This window comes from Barbus barbus (genome assembly GCF_936440315.1).
Source record: "Barbus barbus genome assembly, chromosome: 24".
Taxonomy (NCBI): Eukaryota; Metazoa; Chordata; class Actinopteri; order Cypriniformes; family Cyprinidae; genus Barbus; species Barbus barbus.
In genome coordinates, this window is record NC_136752.1 from 22,579,049 (window position 1) to 22,597,716 (window position 18,668).

At 42.0% G+C, this 18,668-nt stretch overlaps 1 protein-coding gene across 2 annotated transcripts in view; it reads right to left on the minus strand.

Moving 5' to 3' along the window:
* LOC306843619 (transcription factor HIVEP2-like) overlaps positions 1-18,668 on the minus strand; it is a 70,712-nt gene that overhangs the window by 5,691 nt on the left and 46,353 nt on the right. For both annotated transcript variants that reach the window (XM_079375193.1, XM_079375192.1), the window contains exons 3-4: positions 13,663-13,819; positions 238-5,377 (exon numbers count right to left, since the gene is read on the minus strand). In XM_079375193.1, the coding sequence (XP_079231319.1) occupies positions 238-5,112 (4,875 nt within the window). In that variant the 5' untranslated portion in view covers positions 5,113-5,377; positions 13,663-13,819. The remainder of the gene's footprint in view (positions 1-237; positions 5,378-13,662; positions 13,820-18,668) is intronic.

Here is an 18,668-nt window from a genome sequence, read left to right on the forward strand (position 1 = left end):
TTTTAATCATCTTGATCATTTAAAAATTACATTTAAAAATGAGCAAAAGCAACTTATGTTTCAACAAAAATTTCAAGTGGTAAATTTAACATGAATCTTTTAAACAATATATCCCTATTATCTGTCTATATAAATTACTATTAAAATCTACAATGTTCTGAAATTAATATTTATTCACAAAAACAAAAGGAATTACATTTATATTATGTGTGTATTTTTAGGAGAAGTCAGGACTACCTGCTCAAACTTCTGTTTCCACCGGAGGGACGAAACAAGTTTTCCAGAGCCAGGTTGATACATAGCAGCCATTGTATACATCTCTGTGTTCTTCCTCTGTTTTGACCGAAGAAGTGCCAAGGTGGCCTTGGTGCTGAGGTTGAGTGGGTTTGGGTTGTAAGAGCTGACACACCAAGAACCATACACAGAGGTTAGGGGAGTCGTGTGTGCATAATTCGGCTTGGTATAATTTAGGAAGCACCAGCTGACACTGGTTGGTGTGCGAAGACTTGGGAATTGAAAAAACTGATGGACATCTGCCAGGTCAGTGAGCAGGAGAGTGCTACCAACAACTCCACCACCCTGATTGGCAGCTAGCTGCACCAGCATGTTTACTGGGAACTTGTTACCCATCTTCTGCTTAGATTCTTCTTGAGTATCACTTGAGGAGATTACTGATTGTGGTCTTGAGCTTGCCTCTGGGGTAGACTCATCTATATCAAGCTCTTCTGGGGAATCTGCTCTGCTAGCTGCATTTGTAATAATTTGCAAGGGTGGAATGAAGTTGTCTTTTGGTGGCACATCAGGTAAACGAGGTGCAGATGGGTACCCAAGGAATTTAGATGACAAGAAATCAGTGGGTGGAGATGAAGACATCCTCTCTTGTTCATCTATGGAGTCATCTCTCTTTGAAAATTCAGGTTTGGGGGACTTATCTTTCGGTGCACTGGAATTGCTTAGCTCAACTGCACTAAGCTCTTTTACTATCTGGCCATACATCTTTTCTTCCTTGACCCGTTTCTGTTGTTTAGTTTCAATAAAAAGCTCAAGACTGCTGGCTGGTGACAACATTCTCTTACTCCCCCCAATACTAGAGGAAGCATCTGTAGTAGAGATAGTTCCTGATGTCATAGACAAAGGAATTCCTGTATTAAGGCTCCCAGGTAAATATTCAGGTACTTTCCATATTGGAACATTTAAGGACCCTTCTGAATGTCCTAATATTTTGGATAAATTGATGCCTACTTGGTGCTTTGATGCAGTGCCTATTAGTGAATCAGTCGACCCATTGTCTGTGCATAAAGCTCTGATAGAATTTTTGCTCTGAGAATGAGTGACAAGGATTTGTGAAACACTTGTATACATAACACTACCATAAGATGGCACATTTGTCTGGATTCTGACTGGTACCAGCATTCCAGGGAGTGAAGGTTGTGAACCTACATTTTGAGTAGCAAAGATAGGCTGAACTGGTTGTAAGAAGTTTGTAGTCAGCACTTTAGATGACAAGACTCCAAGTTGCTGTGGGGAGGCTCTTGAAGGATATGGATAGTTGTGACTTGCCCCATCGGTTTTTGTGTCTGTTTGAACCTGAATTTGATGAGGAGGTTGGTATGGTTTCTGTAGCATGGGCTGTAGATTTGGCTGTTTGATATGTAGTTTCTGTAATTGTTGTGCCTGGAATGCCAGGTGCTGCTTGTTTCTTTGTGTTGGTTCAGGATGCCAGAGCATTGGTTGAAATGGCAAGAAAGGTGAGGATGGCAGGTTGCTCTGAAGAGAAGAGTGCTGAATTAAATCCTGGGCCATATGCTCATGCAATGAATGCTCACTGTCTGATGAAAGCTGTGCAGGCAAACGGGAAGCATTCTGGAAATGATCCTCAGATAGACTGTCCTCACTGATGCTTTGCTGCAGCAAGTGATGTGATCCAAGAACTGACTGTGTACCTCTTCTGGGTCTTGCCAAGTCACTAGTTACACAATAGGATGTACCAGTTAAAGCTGTTTGAGAAACATGGTCAGAATGCTCTTGTTTGATATTTAACTCTGAGATTGGCTCTTGAACCACTACTTCAGGATAGACACTGAGAGATGCCTGTCTAACAAGGTAACCTCGTCTACGCTCCTTCATAGCTGAAGCACTTGCATAAACTTCTCCTTGTCTTGAACCGGTTGAAAGACTTCCATAATCAAATGACTTACTACGCATTTCAGGTACTTCAGTGGGTAGAGCACAGGGGGCCTGCTCTGATGATGAGCGTCGCATCTCTCTTTGATGATGGCCTGGTATAGACAGAGAATGGCCACTGCCTGGAACAGTTAAGAACTCTGACTGTTTAGCAAAGTCATCTTGTTTTGTTGGGGATACAGATTTGATGCTTTCCTCTCTGTCAAATGACATTGAAAAACTTGAGCTATGTGATAAGTTACTTTCTTGACTAGGGCTTCTTGAAAGGCTAGTACAAGTAGACTCAAAGCTTGACTCCCCAGAAGAGTGCTCCATATCTGCAAGACGCAGACGTTTCTTCTTTGGGGGCAGCTTCTCTGCAGGAAGCTGGGACAATGTTTCACTCCTTTGTGGCCACTGAAATTCCTCAACATGTTTCTCTGGTTCTTTCACTGGTACTTCAGGTTCTTTTTCTGGTTTGTCAGGCTCTTCTGTAACTCGTATTTCAGGCACTTGAATGTTAGGTTGTCGTACAAGTTTGTGGGGCATATGATACAGTGGGTTAGAAGAGAAAGATCCATGTTCATTGTCACCCTGCTGCTGGTGTTCCATGCTTTCTGATCTATGATGAGAATCAGGGCTCTGCACATCATCAATGTTTTCTGAGTCTGATTGCTCAGAAAGGTGTCCAGCATGCTTATCTGGCTGATAAAATGGATGTTCAATTGATTCAGCCTTCTCAAATGAGTTTGGCCTGCTCAGTGAATTGGTATGTTGAATGACAGATATTACATTACCAGAAGTCTTCGTGTCTGAATCTTGAACAAGTACAATGTCCTCTGGAGTCATACATGAGCCTCTGTCAAAACTGTCTGATGGGCTATGTGCTCTAAACATGGAACCCTTAGTAGTAGGAGCAGCCTTGGCAGAATCTTGACTTCCTTGTCTTAGGTCATAATCCCCTGTCATTTCAGTAGAGCCGCTTCGACTGCTATCATCTTGTCCAAGGCAATCTTCTTCTTCACCAACACTCTTTTTCATGCGTCTTTTTCTTGTGGTAAACTCTTGTGTCATTCCCACCTTTGTACTATATGAAGTGTATGCGGTGCGTACTTCTGGGCAAGCCATCTCTGACCCAGAGCCTTTAAATTCTGGCATAAAAGCCCCCCTCTCTCCCATTTTCAAACTTGAGTTCAGACCTGTGATTTTCCCGTAGTTCTCTGATTCTCCATGACCTTCTTGGGCAGAGTGTTCAAAAGCAGCCTGCCTCCTTAACCGTTTTAGACCCGCAGCTCCTCCGTAAAAGACGTCATCTTGGGTCATCATCTCATCAAATGAGTGACTCCCTCGAAGACTTGGTGGGACATTGAGGTTGGTTGGAGAAGGTGTTGGCATTGAGTTGCTTCTAATAAGTGTCCCTGAATCAGAGGGTGCTTCCAGAAGACCTGTGCTAGTTTGGCAAGAGCCAGCATGATAATGCTTTGGGTCACATCCAGCAATTAATTGTGATTCTGCACAATCACTTTGATAAAATACATGACCCTCTGATATCTTTCCCATGGCCAACTCCTGCATGGCACTAGACTTGTTGATATTAGTGTCTTGACTAGCAATAGCTACCATCCCAACTGTGATTGATTGTCTAGATCTGGAGTTGGTTCTGTGGTACCACGTTCTTCCAAACATTATCTCTTCATATGTCTTTGCATTGGTGTTGGGTGGACTGATCTGCTGTTCGGCACTCTCTGAGCGGGAAAAGTAACCAGAATCAGTGCTACCTTTGCTGTGGGGGCTCAAGAGATTTTGAGACTGCTCTGAATCCTGGTCCTTTTTCTCTGTGAGTCTTAAGGCAAGTCTCTGTTTGACCGTATGAGACTCATCTCCTCTGCCCATCTGTCCACCAATAACTGAACCTTTAATGTCTGTAAACTGGGGACACTCTGTGGCAGGTGATGGTACCCCTTGTTTTGGAACAATTAAGATAGGCACTTTCATAGATGCCACGGACTGTTCCTCTGCTGGATCTGCGTATGCTGGTCCCCTTTCCATTGGGCTCTTGTCAGAATCAAATGATATCTGTGGGCTGCGTTTTTCTGGGAACATTGCACCTTCTGCAGTTTCTTCATCAGTGTCAGTGCTTTGTTCACCATCAGAGTGTGCCTCTGCTTCCCCAAATGAAGATGCTTGATCAGTGTCTGTTCGAGTTGCTAACTCGGAGAATGGAACAAGTCCTGCTTTGATAGCATGAGCATGAGATTTTCTATGTTTATACAAATTGCTCTTGGTTTTGAATGAGAAACCACATGGAACACAGGGATAAGGACGCTCCCCTGTGTGGGACCGTATGTGTTTTTTAAGCACACTGGGTTTAGCACATGCCCTGCCGCAGTAGTGACATATGTACTTTCCTGGCTTCTTGGGTTTTTGTTCCTTCTTATGACTTTCATCTGGCTGCTCGGGTGCAGATTGGGAAAACTGGCCAAAAGAAGCTGGAGACTTCTGACGGGGAAATACTCCATGAGAGCGGGAGTGTACAGGAAACATATCATCTGGTGGCAGAGATTGCATTTGACCAGAGAAAGGCCAGGCATGGGCCTCTAACGCAGGTTGTGGCTTTGTACCACCAAGGAAAGGCTCCTGCGGGTATGAATGTGGCAACTGGTAGGAGTAAGGCCGAGGGAAGACCTGTTGAAACTGGCTTTCTTGTGATGAGTGTGTCACTGCAGATGACATCAGCTTTCCAGAGCTAAACTTTTGAGTGGAGCTAGCAAGGCTTGTCCCACTTGTAAGACTTTGCTCACGATGCATGTGTCTTTTAACATCTGGATCTCCGAAGGTACATCTTTTCGTTCCAGCAGAGGGCTCAGAGACCCATTTTCTTTGTAAGGGGTTCTTTTCCCGTTGCTCCTTGGTGCATTTTTGGCCAACAGCAGGTTCATGTGTCTCCATTTTTCTTAGTACTTCAATGGGGTTTCTTAAGATGTTTGCTAGATTTCATTCATGCAAGCTGTCATGCCAGATGAGTTACTTAAGTGACTCCTAAATAAAAGGTCCTTCCACTTCCATAGTTCAAGTGTTGCTCCAGTTTAAAATGTAAATGATGTCGCTCTTTGACAATCAGGCCAGTATCTTTCCATCACTCATTTCAACAGTCCATTTACTTTGTTTCATCCAGGCTTGTTCCTCTTCTGTTTAATGTCCTCTGTTTCAGTATCTATAAGAGAGAATAAATGCATCTATAAGAGAGAATAAATAAAATCATGTTTAAACATGGTTTTTAAACAAGGATTATTGTTCTACATGTATTAAAGAAAATGCTACATATGTAACATAACTACCTTAAGATTTTAAAAGCTGATTCCTAAAAAAAGCTGGCAAAAAATACTCAGCTGTCTAAACAAAACAGTATGGCAGTTTATCATGTGACTCTGTTGCTCATAATACTTCAATTACAGCTTGCTTTCTTGTTTTATTTCCTTCAGTTTGATATTGAGGCAGCTGCACAGCTGTGTACTTCTTGCCTAGCAAGTGTGTCAAGAGTTTTCAATGAACTGATGCAGAGGAGCTACCACCTCCCTCTGCTCATGAGTCATCATTTACAACCTTGCCCACTCATTACCTAAAGAGACACAAACATATAAAAATAGCCAAAGGAATGCAAATGACATTCAACGTAGTGCGTGTGGGTGTTTAAAGGGCAAACTCAAAATTTTTGTCTTCCTTAAGAGTATTGGGTAGTTCTATGCTTTTAAAAACCTTAACACTGTGAACACTTAAAGACAAAATACAGCCTTAAGGTACAGTATGTGCTCAAAGCAATAAATAGAACATGAATGTGTTTGTAAAGGGAAGGTACTGAACACTCTCTGTGCGATGTATATCTTAATCTCAGACTCGTTCTGATTGCAACAGACAGCACTGCCTGAGTATGAGTGAGGAAAATGTGTGACGCTGGTGTCTGGAAGGCGATGTGAGCACTAAAAATAGCAGGGCAGAAAAACCACTGGTATTTATAGCACTTGAAACATTAACTTTTGGTTCATTTTGTTTTCATAATTCTTCCATGCCTGACACAGGAAAGTATGTGTTCACAAACCAAAACAAACTATGAGTTGAACTCCCCAGTTGCTGTTGCACTAAAGCAGCAATTTTAAATGTACAGCAGCATTGTTAGGCAATGTTTCCTATAGCAACATACATAACAATCTTTCTGCCCAATTCTGTAAGTTAGTAAGGCTTTTAGAATGCAATGACACAGAAAGATTTCTATGAAAGGACCACAATGTATTTTCAAGATACCCCTGATACTACTATAAAGAAGGATGTAGATTTTTCTTTTGTTGTTTGAATAACATGTCATAGACTGCAGCAGGTTAAGTATTATAGGCAACGTCACTTTAAGACCTACTGCACAGATCCAACATATTGACAATATATTGATCAAGTTTCTCCAAAGAACCTTTTCTCATTCATGCATGTTTCTTTGCCACCCTCACGTGTTGATAAATTTAAGTAGTACTGCGCTGTGTGGATCTTTATACCTTCGAAATCTGTAGCGATAGACACTTTGTACTGTTGCTGTGATACATCTCATCATTCCATCCAGCCCTACTGCTCATGCTTTCGCCTGCTTTTTTCTTGCTTTTCATGACATGATGGGTTTTTGGGTTCCGAGATACTGAATCTACTGAATGAATTGCATAATCTATGTTTCTAAGGGAGGTTAAAAATACTTTGAATCACATTTTTAAGAGGCAAATGGATGTGCTTGAGAGCGTATGTGTGGGACACACACTGTGAAGAGGATAAGAGCAGTACCTCCATTCACAGCAAATCCATCAGAATTCAGAATAGAATGACGCATTACATAAACCAAAAGTGGTTACAAGAATCCTATATGACATGAAGTCCCTGTGCTCTCTGCCACTGTTACAGAGTGAATCTACAGTATTGTACTGTTCTACACACATAGCTTGAGACATATTTTTTAAGTACCCCATGCTAAATGGTTATGAAACTTGTTTATGCCCAAAGGTTATTGTGATCCTTGCATGGCTGAGATCAGTATGTTGCTGTCTGCTGTCCCACTCATCTTCCAGCCCCATTTCACCATACAAAGTGTAGGAGGTTCTTAGCCTGGGGCCACAGCAAGGCCTCCATGCTGGATGCACAATACCGGTATAATAAAGAACATACAAATTTTGTATTTTTTGGACGCTTTCTCATGAATAAAAATACACCACCTAATCTAACGCAAGGATTATGCATTTTACAGTCCTGCTGTCAGATTCCAGTGAGAGGATTAACAGCAGTCTTCTCAAAGTCTGTTTGTCAATGAATGCTGCACGGTGCAGCAGTCCTAAAAGGATTTGGAGAAGCATTATGTCACATTCTAAGCCAGCTGGATATCCTTTTCACTTGAAGGGAGACTCCCTGTCTTTTTAAAGTGTTATCACATTTAAAGCCATTATGCAGTGGAAATGCCTAATCTCCCCCAAGTTCACTGCAGGACACTGCAAGACCGCAAACAAATAAATATATAAATGAATCAATAAATAAATAAAGAATAAAACAGAAGTAGACCTGCCAAAATATATTCTTGAAATATTCTGAGTCATGCTCTTTAACACTGTGATTATCAGCTGCCTGGCTGTTAAACTCCTGCCAAAGTTACAGGGTTATAGCAATAAACAACTAGGGTAATTCAGTCAAGCTTGTCCATTTACCGCTCCCCCCTTTTAAAGGGATGGTTCTGCAGTCCAAAGCCGCTCATGGTGTGATCTGTTGGTTCAAGCACAAAGATCTGGAACTTCAGTAATGTAAATGACTCAGAAATAATTAGGTGATATGTATGTGACTGCAGTTTGCATACTTAAACTAATGGACTCTTTGGAGGCAGACAGTGTTACTAGATCATGTAGCTCACTGAGGTGCACCTGGGCACACCGGGCGGCATGTTCCAGAGATTGGGTTCCACCTTTTGTCTACTCCCTCATGACATCACAGCCATGATGCTGGGGAGGTACACAATCCAGATCTCATTTCCCTGAGTACAAGTGGCACAATTTTTTTGTCCCATGTAGGACAGACACTGAATAATTCAACAGGCTGCTAATTGTTTAAATTTGGTGGTTATAGAGGTTACAGTGACACATTCCTTCCGCTAAAACAATCGTGGTCAATCTCACAAACTTTATTTTGCACCTTATTTGTATTTGCTGTGCCGTCATGCACCTAAATTTTGCTTACACCTTGTTTGGTTGTCTCAAGAGGAACTTTACTGCCATAGGGGAATTTCAAGTGTGCACAAATACCACTACTCTTGCAGAGGAGGAGAGGTTGCAGAGTTGATTTTCCACTGCCCTTGTTCCAGCTATCCCAACTCATTAGTGATGGAGGCAACTTTTACTACTCCAACTGGCTTTATCATCTGGCACAGAGCAGATGAGAACAAGTCTGAAAATAGATTGAAGTAAGGATACCACAATAAAGTCTTCTGGCACATGTATATTCAAAGCAATTATTCAAGCAACCACAACTGTATGCGGGAAGGATCTCAATAGCTGTTCTTTTATAGAATTTACTATAACTACCTGAAAGGAAATTTTTGAGACAATCCTGAGTATGGCCCACTAATGTTATCCTCACATTACCTTTTCCTTCACTCGCTCAGGACTGGTCTTTGCAGTTTATCTCAGCTCCCCGCAAGATTCACCTTTTGCTCATACAGCAACTTTTACGGTGTGATTTTGGTCTGTGTTAGCAGGACTGGAGGATGTATCACCCAAAATGTGTGTGAGTCAGCCCCCTGGAGTGTCATACTGACTCCTCATTAAGAATCCAAAGTTGAATCTTGGGCAGACGACTCATCCAGCTCCACATGCAGCCGGGTGAGAGGCCAGTGCAGAGACACAGGCCTTCTAAAATCATGTCCAGATGGTCAGGGGAGGGGAGTTCTACACATCGGCAATATCGCAATCATATTCCAAGGACACCGGACTTCCATAACGCACCTTTTGACAATAGTTACAATGCCTTCAAAGCCTTATGAAATGAGGAAAGGGGAGGATCGATAGGAGTTCATGAAAAGACAGCCGTACTTGCAGTTCAGACAGATAAACCAGTCTTTCAAAACTATATAGAGAAGAGGAAAAAGCCATTAAAGCAAAGGGGAAGTATTTTTAAAACTACAGGAGAGCCTAAGCATTTATGTGCGCGCTGGAGAGAGAAAGCATGCGTGGGAAGCATCTACAGCCATCTCGAGACAGGGTGAGGAGAGTGGGTGACTGTTCCTGTGTAGGAGGAGAAGGCATGAATACCATGCAGGGTTATGCTGTTGATGAATTGCGTTATGAAAGGGGCTTCAGTTACACAACCCAGCCCATCCAATTCTCTGCCTGTGTGGGCCGAGAGGGATGGCAGAGCTGCTGTGATCCGCGCGCAGCCGGAAACGAGGTGCATACAACCCTTCAAGACATTTGGTCGAATGCGTAATTATCTAGCAGCTGTGATGCCAGCGACTCAGTGAGATCGAGAGAGTGAATGTACCGGAAAAATCAAGCATCAACAGACTCACATTCATGGAAATGATGGGCAATTCTTTCATAAGGACAATATCACGGCATAAACAAGAGGGAGAAAACGCTCGCTCGCTCGCTCTGATTAGTTTTGAGATACAGCAGCAGAAAGGACACATTATCCATTAGCTTGTCATTATAATCATATCAATGGTGATTATTTAAATAACATCATCTGTCCAGACGGCTGCTCTCTCAACAAATTGCTATGCGTTAAAATTTGACTGGGCCTTGACATCAGCCATTAAATAAGACATTAGCACTGCCTCAGTTTGGGGAATGTTTCGATTTATCTTGACGAACAGTAACGGCAGTTAAGCCCCTGGGGCCGGCGATACCAGCTCGGTTTTTTTAAGATCAGTGCAAAAGACACTAAAAATACTCGACTTGATTTTGGTCATAAATAAGTGTTATACATCAATCGAAACTGTTAAATGTCTATTTTTTTTGTGTACACTCACGATTACAACAAAACTTTGTGGTTTTGGGAAAAAAAAAAAAAAGGCTGAAGTGTCTACTTTCAATTGAAGTAAGTCGTATCGGAAACAAATATTCTGTGATAAAGTAATCCGTATGAAACCAACACAATGTTCAGTCTGTCCAGTCGAACGTTTTCTTTTTAATGCGATCCCGCCCCCTCGCCTTCACATGTAAATAACCACGTGAGCCGCACACGCATGGAGACGCCCAACATAAACAAAGAGTCAGGAGGATTCCCATCTCTGCTACTGTTCGTTTCTGGAAGAAGACGTGCTGAATAAAGGCTGGATTTCCCTCAAAATAAGAGCAAGAGTTCATCCAGAAGAGGAGATCGATCTGATGAGTAAGTAATGTTTTTTTTTTGCATTAGTTAACGTGTTATTGTGACAAACTTGAATGCGTTTAGTTGGGTTTTTCCCAAACGACAACATAATGAATGCTACCATCTAAGAATGTTTAGAAGAATGTTTAATGTTCACAAATAGATTTAATAGCGTGCTAAACAATAATAATTACTTTCTCAGATATAAAATATCCTTTTTTATGGTACAAAGTACATCCTTTTGTAGTTCACAGCATACGCGAGTCTATGGCTACAGAATCATAACAGTTACGATAAAATCATACATACTAGGCTATATGACTACAAAATCATAGTTGTTTTTTCCCAAACTGTAATTCCAGACTACAATGTTTGAATATGATGGGCAATTCATTGTATTTAAATTTAAATTTAAAAAGTAAATTTTGTCCCAGTTATTTTGTCCACCGTTTATGTCTTAATTTGTTATGTTACATTAATTTTGAAAAAGCTACTGATATCTGTTTCTACAAGCTACCAACCATTTGCAGGGGTCTGATGGGAAGCCCTGAGTAAACCTATTACAGTCAAGCAGCAGTTTTCTCTTCTCTCTCATTGTCACAGAAAAGATCTACATTGGGACAGTACCACGATCGGAGTGCTGCTGTGGGTGTCGGGTCAAAAGGCAGTGCCTGCTGATAGAAAACACAACAGCTATTAAGGAGAGAATAAATCCCTTTCAACATGAGGTCATGTCTAATTTAACTGCCACTCTGAAAGCCCAAGCACTATCCCCCCAGCACGAGATACTGTTACCAATCAAATAAGTGACTGGACCGGCCACTAGACAAAAGGGGGGCCTGGTAGGAAAAATGTACCCCGGTCTGGGATAGAGGTCTGGCCCGGGACTCTGAGGTACACCAGCGGTCCAATATGGGGCAGAGCAGCGTAATTACAGGATGGCTCGATAATTGAAAACGGCAGAGATGAAAATATTCTCTGTGAGTAACCCGCTCCCAAAACAAGAGCTGCATAGTTGTGGACTGGTGCAATGCAGGAAAACGTCATGGAAGTAAATAGGGAAAAGATCATTAGCACCATGTATAGGTCATTAGATGGATTTATAATGCATTCCTGGAGGTGGTGTTTAAAAACATGCCCGCCTTGCGTACTGTGAGAGGGAACGTGCGATTTGACACTAAATGTTCCTGTAGGTGCCATTGCTTAGATTGCCTAGTAAAGCGCCAAAAATCCTAAGGGTTTTTCAGACTCCACAGCTGTATCTGTTTTAATGTACATGTTTCCATTTAGCCTTGGCTTAAACACAGAACACTGCCCAATGGAAGGAAAGACAGAAATAAAAAAAGTGAAAAACAGGGCTTCATGTTGGTCTTAATTGTCTATGGAAAGACTGTCATATTTTCCACCGGGTAAGCTTGAAACCATTACAAGCTAGCCTTCATTACATTTTCCACAACATTTTGCAGAAATGTCAGGAAGCAGCTGTGGAGGCACTGATTAATTGTCTTTCTTACTGGTTCCCCACTTACAACATTATGCCTTATTGAAATTATATCCTTGCTTTTTTTACTTCCTCTCACCTACATTAGAACCTCATGAGGTTGACTGAACCATGTATAAACGTAAAACCTGTGGTCAGTTGTTGACATTGAAATCACAGAACCCAAGGGGAAATGACTAACTCCAAAGGAGGTCTTAGCTTGGCTCTTGTAGACTAACACGTCAACCCTTCAGCCACGTGAAGGTCTTTCCAAAGCTTACTGGATGCAAGAGCATCAAAAAAAAGGTGTTGCGCAGGACTAACCAAGGTAAGTGGAACGGTATACCTCAGAAAGATTTTCACTGCCAAAATTCTATAAAGAGAAGGCGCTAAACAAAAGGGAGAGCATCTGGAGGTTGTGATCCCAAGTGGAAGAGTTGAAACATCTGCCACAAGTGTGCCCTGGCCTCCTAGAGTAGAACAAATAAATGGCTCTAGTCACTGTCCGTTAAAAGCTTAAGCACTGGTGGGCGAGCATGCAAGAGTGGGACGTTTGGCTGCCACTACTCTGAGCACAATTGAAAATAAACCCTGTCACTGTTCACGGCTCAAGCTTTGAAGCACAGGCATTTGTGGCATCCACAAACATATCATAGGACTATCTTTGCTCTGCTGTAGGGGCCTAAAGGCTGCAATACACTACATGACTTTTGCCCAGATTTTTGGCCCTATTTGCTGTCTGGACGCTTTAGCTGTTGGAAGTCAAAGCCAGTCTGCCATTTTTGGGCAGTCGAAGTTGAAAGATTTTGCAGAAAATTGTGTCATGTATGATTTTTGTGCTTCAGTCTATGATTCCATCCGGTCGGATGATAACAATCATGTTTGATATTTTGAGTCAATTTTAGAACACATTGCTTTCATTTGTCGTGCATCTCCTAGCAATGAGACGCATGTTTCTGTGGGAGTTCCATGTTCGGAACGACTTAAAAGTCTGGTAGTGTGTGATCCTCAGATGTTTGGTGTACAATGGCCATTTTTTCTCTGTAAAACGATGCCTATTGAGTCTCAGGTCCGGCAGGGATTGTAGGTGGGGGAGTGAATGTCCAGCGCTCTCTCCACCCTCAATACCACGACTGAGGTGAGACCCTTGAGCAAGGCACCGAACCCCAAACTGCTCCCCGGGTGCCATCTAAGGGTTGGTGCCGGGTGGTCCATGTTTCAGGAGGTAGGGCTGAAACACGTCACACGTCACATCCTTTCCTTTCCTTAAAATCTGTAGTGTATTCTCAGCCTTACATGTAGGGGACTAAAAACTGGAATCAATACCAAAATATCCTTTGTGATCTTTGAACTTACTAAAGACACTCTTAAATATTGATTCATCTATATGATTCTACTCCCATGCTAATCAAAAGTTTTATTGGCCGTGGTAAATCAGATATAATCAGCGATGCACTTTTATCTTCCTACTGCATCTGTGAGGCATGCAACCTCAGCACACGGTCCTGCCAGATGCACAGCTCGAGGAACATGTGTCTTTTCCACTTTTTCCATATTAAACACCTGGGTCCTTCATGGCCTCCCAGATACTCCCCATCCTGCTGTTTTAGCTCTTGTGTGATGTGACATTGTGAACTCACCCAATGGTTCTCTGTCTGTAAGTCTGGGATCTGCTTGTTTCTCAGGGTAAAGGCCTCACGCTGCTTCCTCTATGGTAGTCAGGTTAGGCAGGTGAAGGCTGGGCAGTGGGGTGACAAGTAAGTTCCCCTGGCCAGGGTGCTGAGATTATGCAGACCACTGCAGAGACAATGAAAGGAAACAAGTTTAATGATAATGTGAGATTAAATAGAGGCTATCAGACTAGCTTAAGGCTCTTCATATCGAATAAATAAACTGGAACTGAGCATCTGCTAGAACATTCCCTTTGGAGCAATCGTGCTCTATTAATATGAATCCTCTGATGTGTTTATGCACAAACCATATTGCAATGAAGTGTCTGTCTTTGAGATAATATACGCAATGTTATGAGACATGCCGGTACAGATTCAAACTGATTAAACATCAACCTTTCCTTCATTTGACATCTGCATGATGATATTGTGCATCTTACACATTGTTCTCTAAATTTTTTCTTGGACTTTTGCCAATTCATAAATTACAAAAATCACATACACCATAATTATACTGATTGGTAATCTGCCAGAATGAGGTTGTCTTATCATAAACAGAATAGTGTCTGACACAATTTGTTGCCTTTAACCACACAGACACTAAAATGGCCTTCAAGACATTAAAATAGCAAAGAACTCAGACGACGACCACAGGGCTCCATTGTTTGTGCCTGGACGAGACTGAACCTTGGCCAGCAGTCTGTGATGGAGAAAGAAAAAAATTGATGTAATATTGCTATAAAAAAGGCACTTGTGATACCAGGGATCATGACTACAAATCTATGTATTCCTTTATCTTAAAATAAGTAAAATAAGCTTGCACTGCTCATCTATCCATTTATACTATGATGAGAAAATAAAGATACCAGAAGAAGTCTCTCTGACAAAGACCACAACCTTAAGTTCTTCGTTCTTAAACAATTTACTTGGCCTTTGTAGTGCTATTCAGGCCTTCTCTCCAAAAGTCCATCTAGAGAAGCATGCTTCACAGTGTTTTCATGCTCCCTGCCTTGGAGTGAATGCAGCCAAGCTGTGCTCTTCAGCCTCGCAATCTAAAATGTGCCCTGGGGCTGGAGATATTACAAACACCATTATGCTGCTCTGCTGCACTAAGACAAGCTCAGCTAACCCAGAAAAACAAGACATTTCTGTGAGGTTGCATCACAATCTGCAGTGGAGCTCACCCAGGGTAAACACAGGCAACACTTCCTCTCACCCGCAACAACAATAAAAAAAAAATCCTTTCACCAGAGCTCACATATCGCACTGCACACCAAATCAAGACATCAGACCTTCAAAACTGTTTAACAATGCCATTATAAGGAAGGTTTGCTATGTCTTTATAATAAAACAAATCATCACCCGTATCACTTGAAGTGAAGTATATTTTGGTTGCTGAAATGACTTTGGTGTCTTTAAAAAAATGATTTCTGCCAATGGTTTCTATGTAGGCTTATGATGCTTTTGGGAAACAAGTCCAGCTACAGTATTTAGACTACTTGCTCAAAACCCTTTACCAAGGAGTTCACCCACAACCAAGGATCTCACCCACAACAGGTCATCAAGAACTCACAAGAGAAACTATTCTTACCACTGAGATGTGCTGGAATGGGGGCAATGATGAGTGCTTACTTCATCTTTAAAAAAAGCATTCAAAATAGAGACCCAACATAGAGCTGTTAGCTAAATGAACAGGTGATGAATTGGAGATGCACAGGGTATAAATAACTGCCTGTAATTATATGCCTCCACTTTTTTCACTGGAAATTATCATTTGAAAGTACTTCAGGACATGTGGCACATTTTGTCAAAGCTCTCATAAACTATGCTCTGTGCCACTCCACAGTGTGTGAATTAAAATGTAAAGAGTGACAAGTGAATGCATATTTTCTATTTCAATGGTCTGAGTAATTTTAGCGAAATGATTTCGGTGGAAAAAGTTCCATATAATGTAATGCAATAAATGCATTTCCAACCCCCTTCCCAACATCCTCACACCATTTTCTGCCTCTTTGTCTTAAAGTGAATAGGATTACAGAACTGACATAGGAAATATATTATTATGAAGCTGTTTCTAACCTAATCCATATCCATTTACTTCAGTGAGAGAACACAAACTCCTCATAAAAATGAAATAGAGCTGCCTGATAAACCAAGAGGAAGTCCTAGTTGTTCAGATGGATCTTGTGTAATATCAAAACACTTAAACAATTCTTTATTTGAATGTTGCACTTCTATTTTTAATGTGTGTTGCATGCTAAGATGTAAAGGCACACTGCCAGATTTGTCTTTTTTTATTTATTTAGATACATTTTTAGAGAGATCTGCAGTATATGAGTCACAGAATCTCAGATAACGATTTATACAGCCAGTATAAACCAAGCAGCTAAGTGTAGCTCAGTGCATTTAGCCTTATTTACACTAACCCGGCTCTAATATTGCACGTGGTCAGCGACCACATCCTTTGAGTAAAATTTGTTAAGGCGATGAGCCTTCCTGTTGCCTCACTTCCACAACATTATTCAGGGTGCTAAAAAATTCATGCAGAGTAATACAGGAAAGTTAGCCAGATCATTTGAGGTGGCATTAAGAAGCTAAATGTATCACGGAGGAGGAAGGGCCCTGGGGCTAGAAGGGCTGTCATCATTCTGACGGTCACTCATCGCACCGGCCCCGCAACCATGGGAACCAATGTGCACTCTGTCAGGTGCACCTGCTTCACCCTGACACCTCCATTGCGCTCACCATGCTCTCATTTCCTCTTTTACTCATTCTCTTTTAAACCTCTTTCCTTCTGCCCGTGTATCATTTTGCATTCTCTTGCATGCCTGATGAACTATAACGCCATCTTTTCCAAACCCGAGCCTCTTTTTACTTGAAGTTGGTTTAATGAAGCCCAGCTGGGGACAAATAATAGGGTGAGGAGGAACTATTACTACTCAGAATAGATCGACCCAACACCAGTCAAATCCCCATCTGTGGATTGTCATCGATATGAGCAACATTGACCACTACGTGAACAAATCTACACTTGTGACCCTTGCAGCATCACAAGCTCTCCTCATCTCGCACTCTCCTCCTCCATAATTAATATCATTCTTTTTAATAAATACTCTTAACACTCACTGCCTTTGTGTCTCTTTAATAGGACTTGTAGCTCCAGGCGCCATATAGAGACAATGCAATTACCTTATATTTAATGGGGTGACTTAAAAATTTATGGAAGGAAACTGGAAAGTACTTTTGACAAATGACACAACCAACAAAGGTGACAGCTCCCTCCTTCGGCTTGGTCTTAAAAAAGAAGGCAGAAAAAAAGGAAAGGATCCCTTTAAACCATCACATGTCTCCCAGCGCAAACAAACAAATCAGTAGGCTCTGTTGTTCTCCTTCAGCCCCAGCTGCACACAATCCCCCACCGAATCCCCCGCTTCCATCTTTCTCTCTGCTACCTTCCACCCTTTGATTCCCATGTCTCTTCATGACAGGGAGTTTTAATGGAAAGAGCACCTCTGATAGATGAGTGCATCAGTGAGGAATTCGGCGCATAGTTGTGGTCATGACATCAGAGTCACATGTTTTATTGTTGGGCGGTGAGTGTTCCCCTGACGGCTGGGGTCCAGTGTCATGTTACCCCTCACAAGAGCCGGGAAATAGGGCTAAGTGGATTTCCTGATGGCACAGGCTGACTTGTACTTAAATTAGCTCCAATGACAGGCCAAAATTGAAATAATTGTGGCAAGATTGGTTTTCTGTGCTTTTAACTAATATGTCTGATCTTCCCAGCAGGCTGAGAAAGGGTTTGCTTCTGGACAGTGGGTTCGCCATCCAATCATCTTCTGACAGAAGAACTACTTTCACGTGTGTCATGGTCTATGTTTGGTCAATCCAGAAGGGACCTATCCATCTAAACAGTATCTACGAACCAAAAGGAGAATACAGTGGCAATTAAACATAATATAAAGCATTTATATAGAAAATATCTAAGATTTTAAATAACAAAAAAAAAAAAGCATACAGCAACCATTATCGGCTCCAATGTCAAGAACAATTTAAATGCTTTGCAAGAATTTCAAAATAATAAAAGACACATTTAACAGAACCAGCCAGATACCCCTGTGGAAAATTATGTTAGGTATTCAGTGATTTACGAGTTGTCCAGTCTTAAAAGGCGAGAAATTGATTCATTGCTCACGACTAATTTGAAACATCATGAGGCGAATACCTCTAGAGGTTTTCAAGTCAAACAAAACTGCTGAAACAAAAATATTTAAGTCTCATGGTTTATTGTGATTTGGTTGAGCTGTAAAATCCCTGATCACACACTGTTGATTAGGCAAAGTTCCAGAGGGAGTGCTGTCTCTCCATTGCTTGTTTATCTAAAGAGTCCGCGGAACCACATGACCAAGAACGAGGCACAATGAGCATCTCCTCAATCCAGCAGGTGTAGAAGAGCTGGGCTTTCGCTCTGTAATCAGCGCATTGGGAGACAGGATTTGGGCTGCAACAAATTGGAGCCACATGGTGTTTAATGGGCATTAATCACAGAGTGCCACGGCCATCCTGCCCAAGCCACGACAGTCGCCCCCAGAGCGAGCTAATCAATGTCATCCTCTCCAGCCCTTCGCTTCACTGTGCATCTGACTTCTAGGCCCAGACTGAAAGGGGGAAGTGACATTTACGTCATTGGAGGATGAGTGGACCAGTTACCATCCTTGTCACCCCTTTCATAAGCAGCGCTCTTTTCGGATCAGAGGCAGGCCGCGGCGAAGGAATGCTGCCAGCATCAGCAAGAGTCCATCCGCTGCCAAGAGAATCCTCCCTTGAGATTGAAACGGGGGAAGTGTGACTTATATCGCACAAGCTGAGCACATCACATTGGGTGTGATAGTAACACAGAACCGTAACAAGCACCCCGAGAGAACAGCTCGAGGAACCCATTTGTAGAACACCACATCCCAGCCTCCACGCTGGCC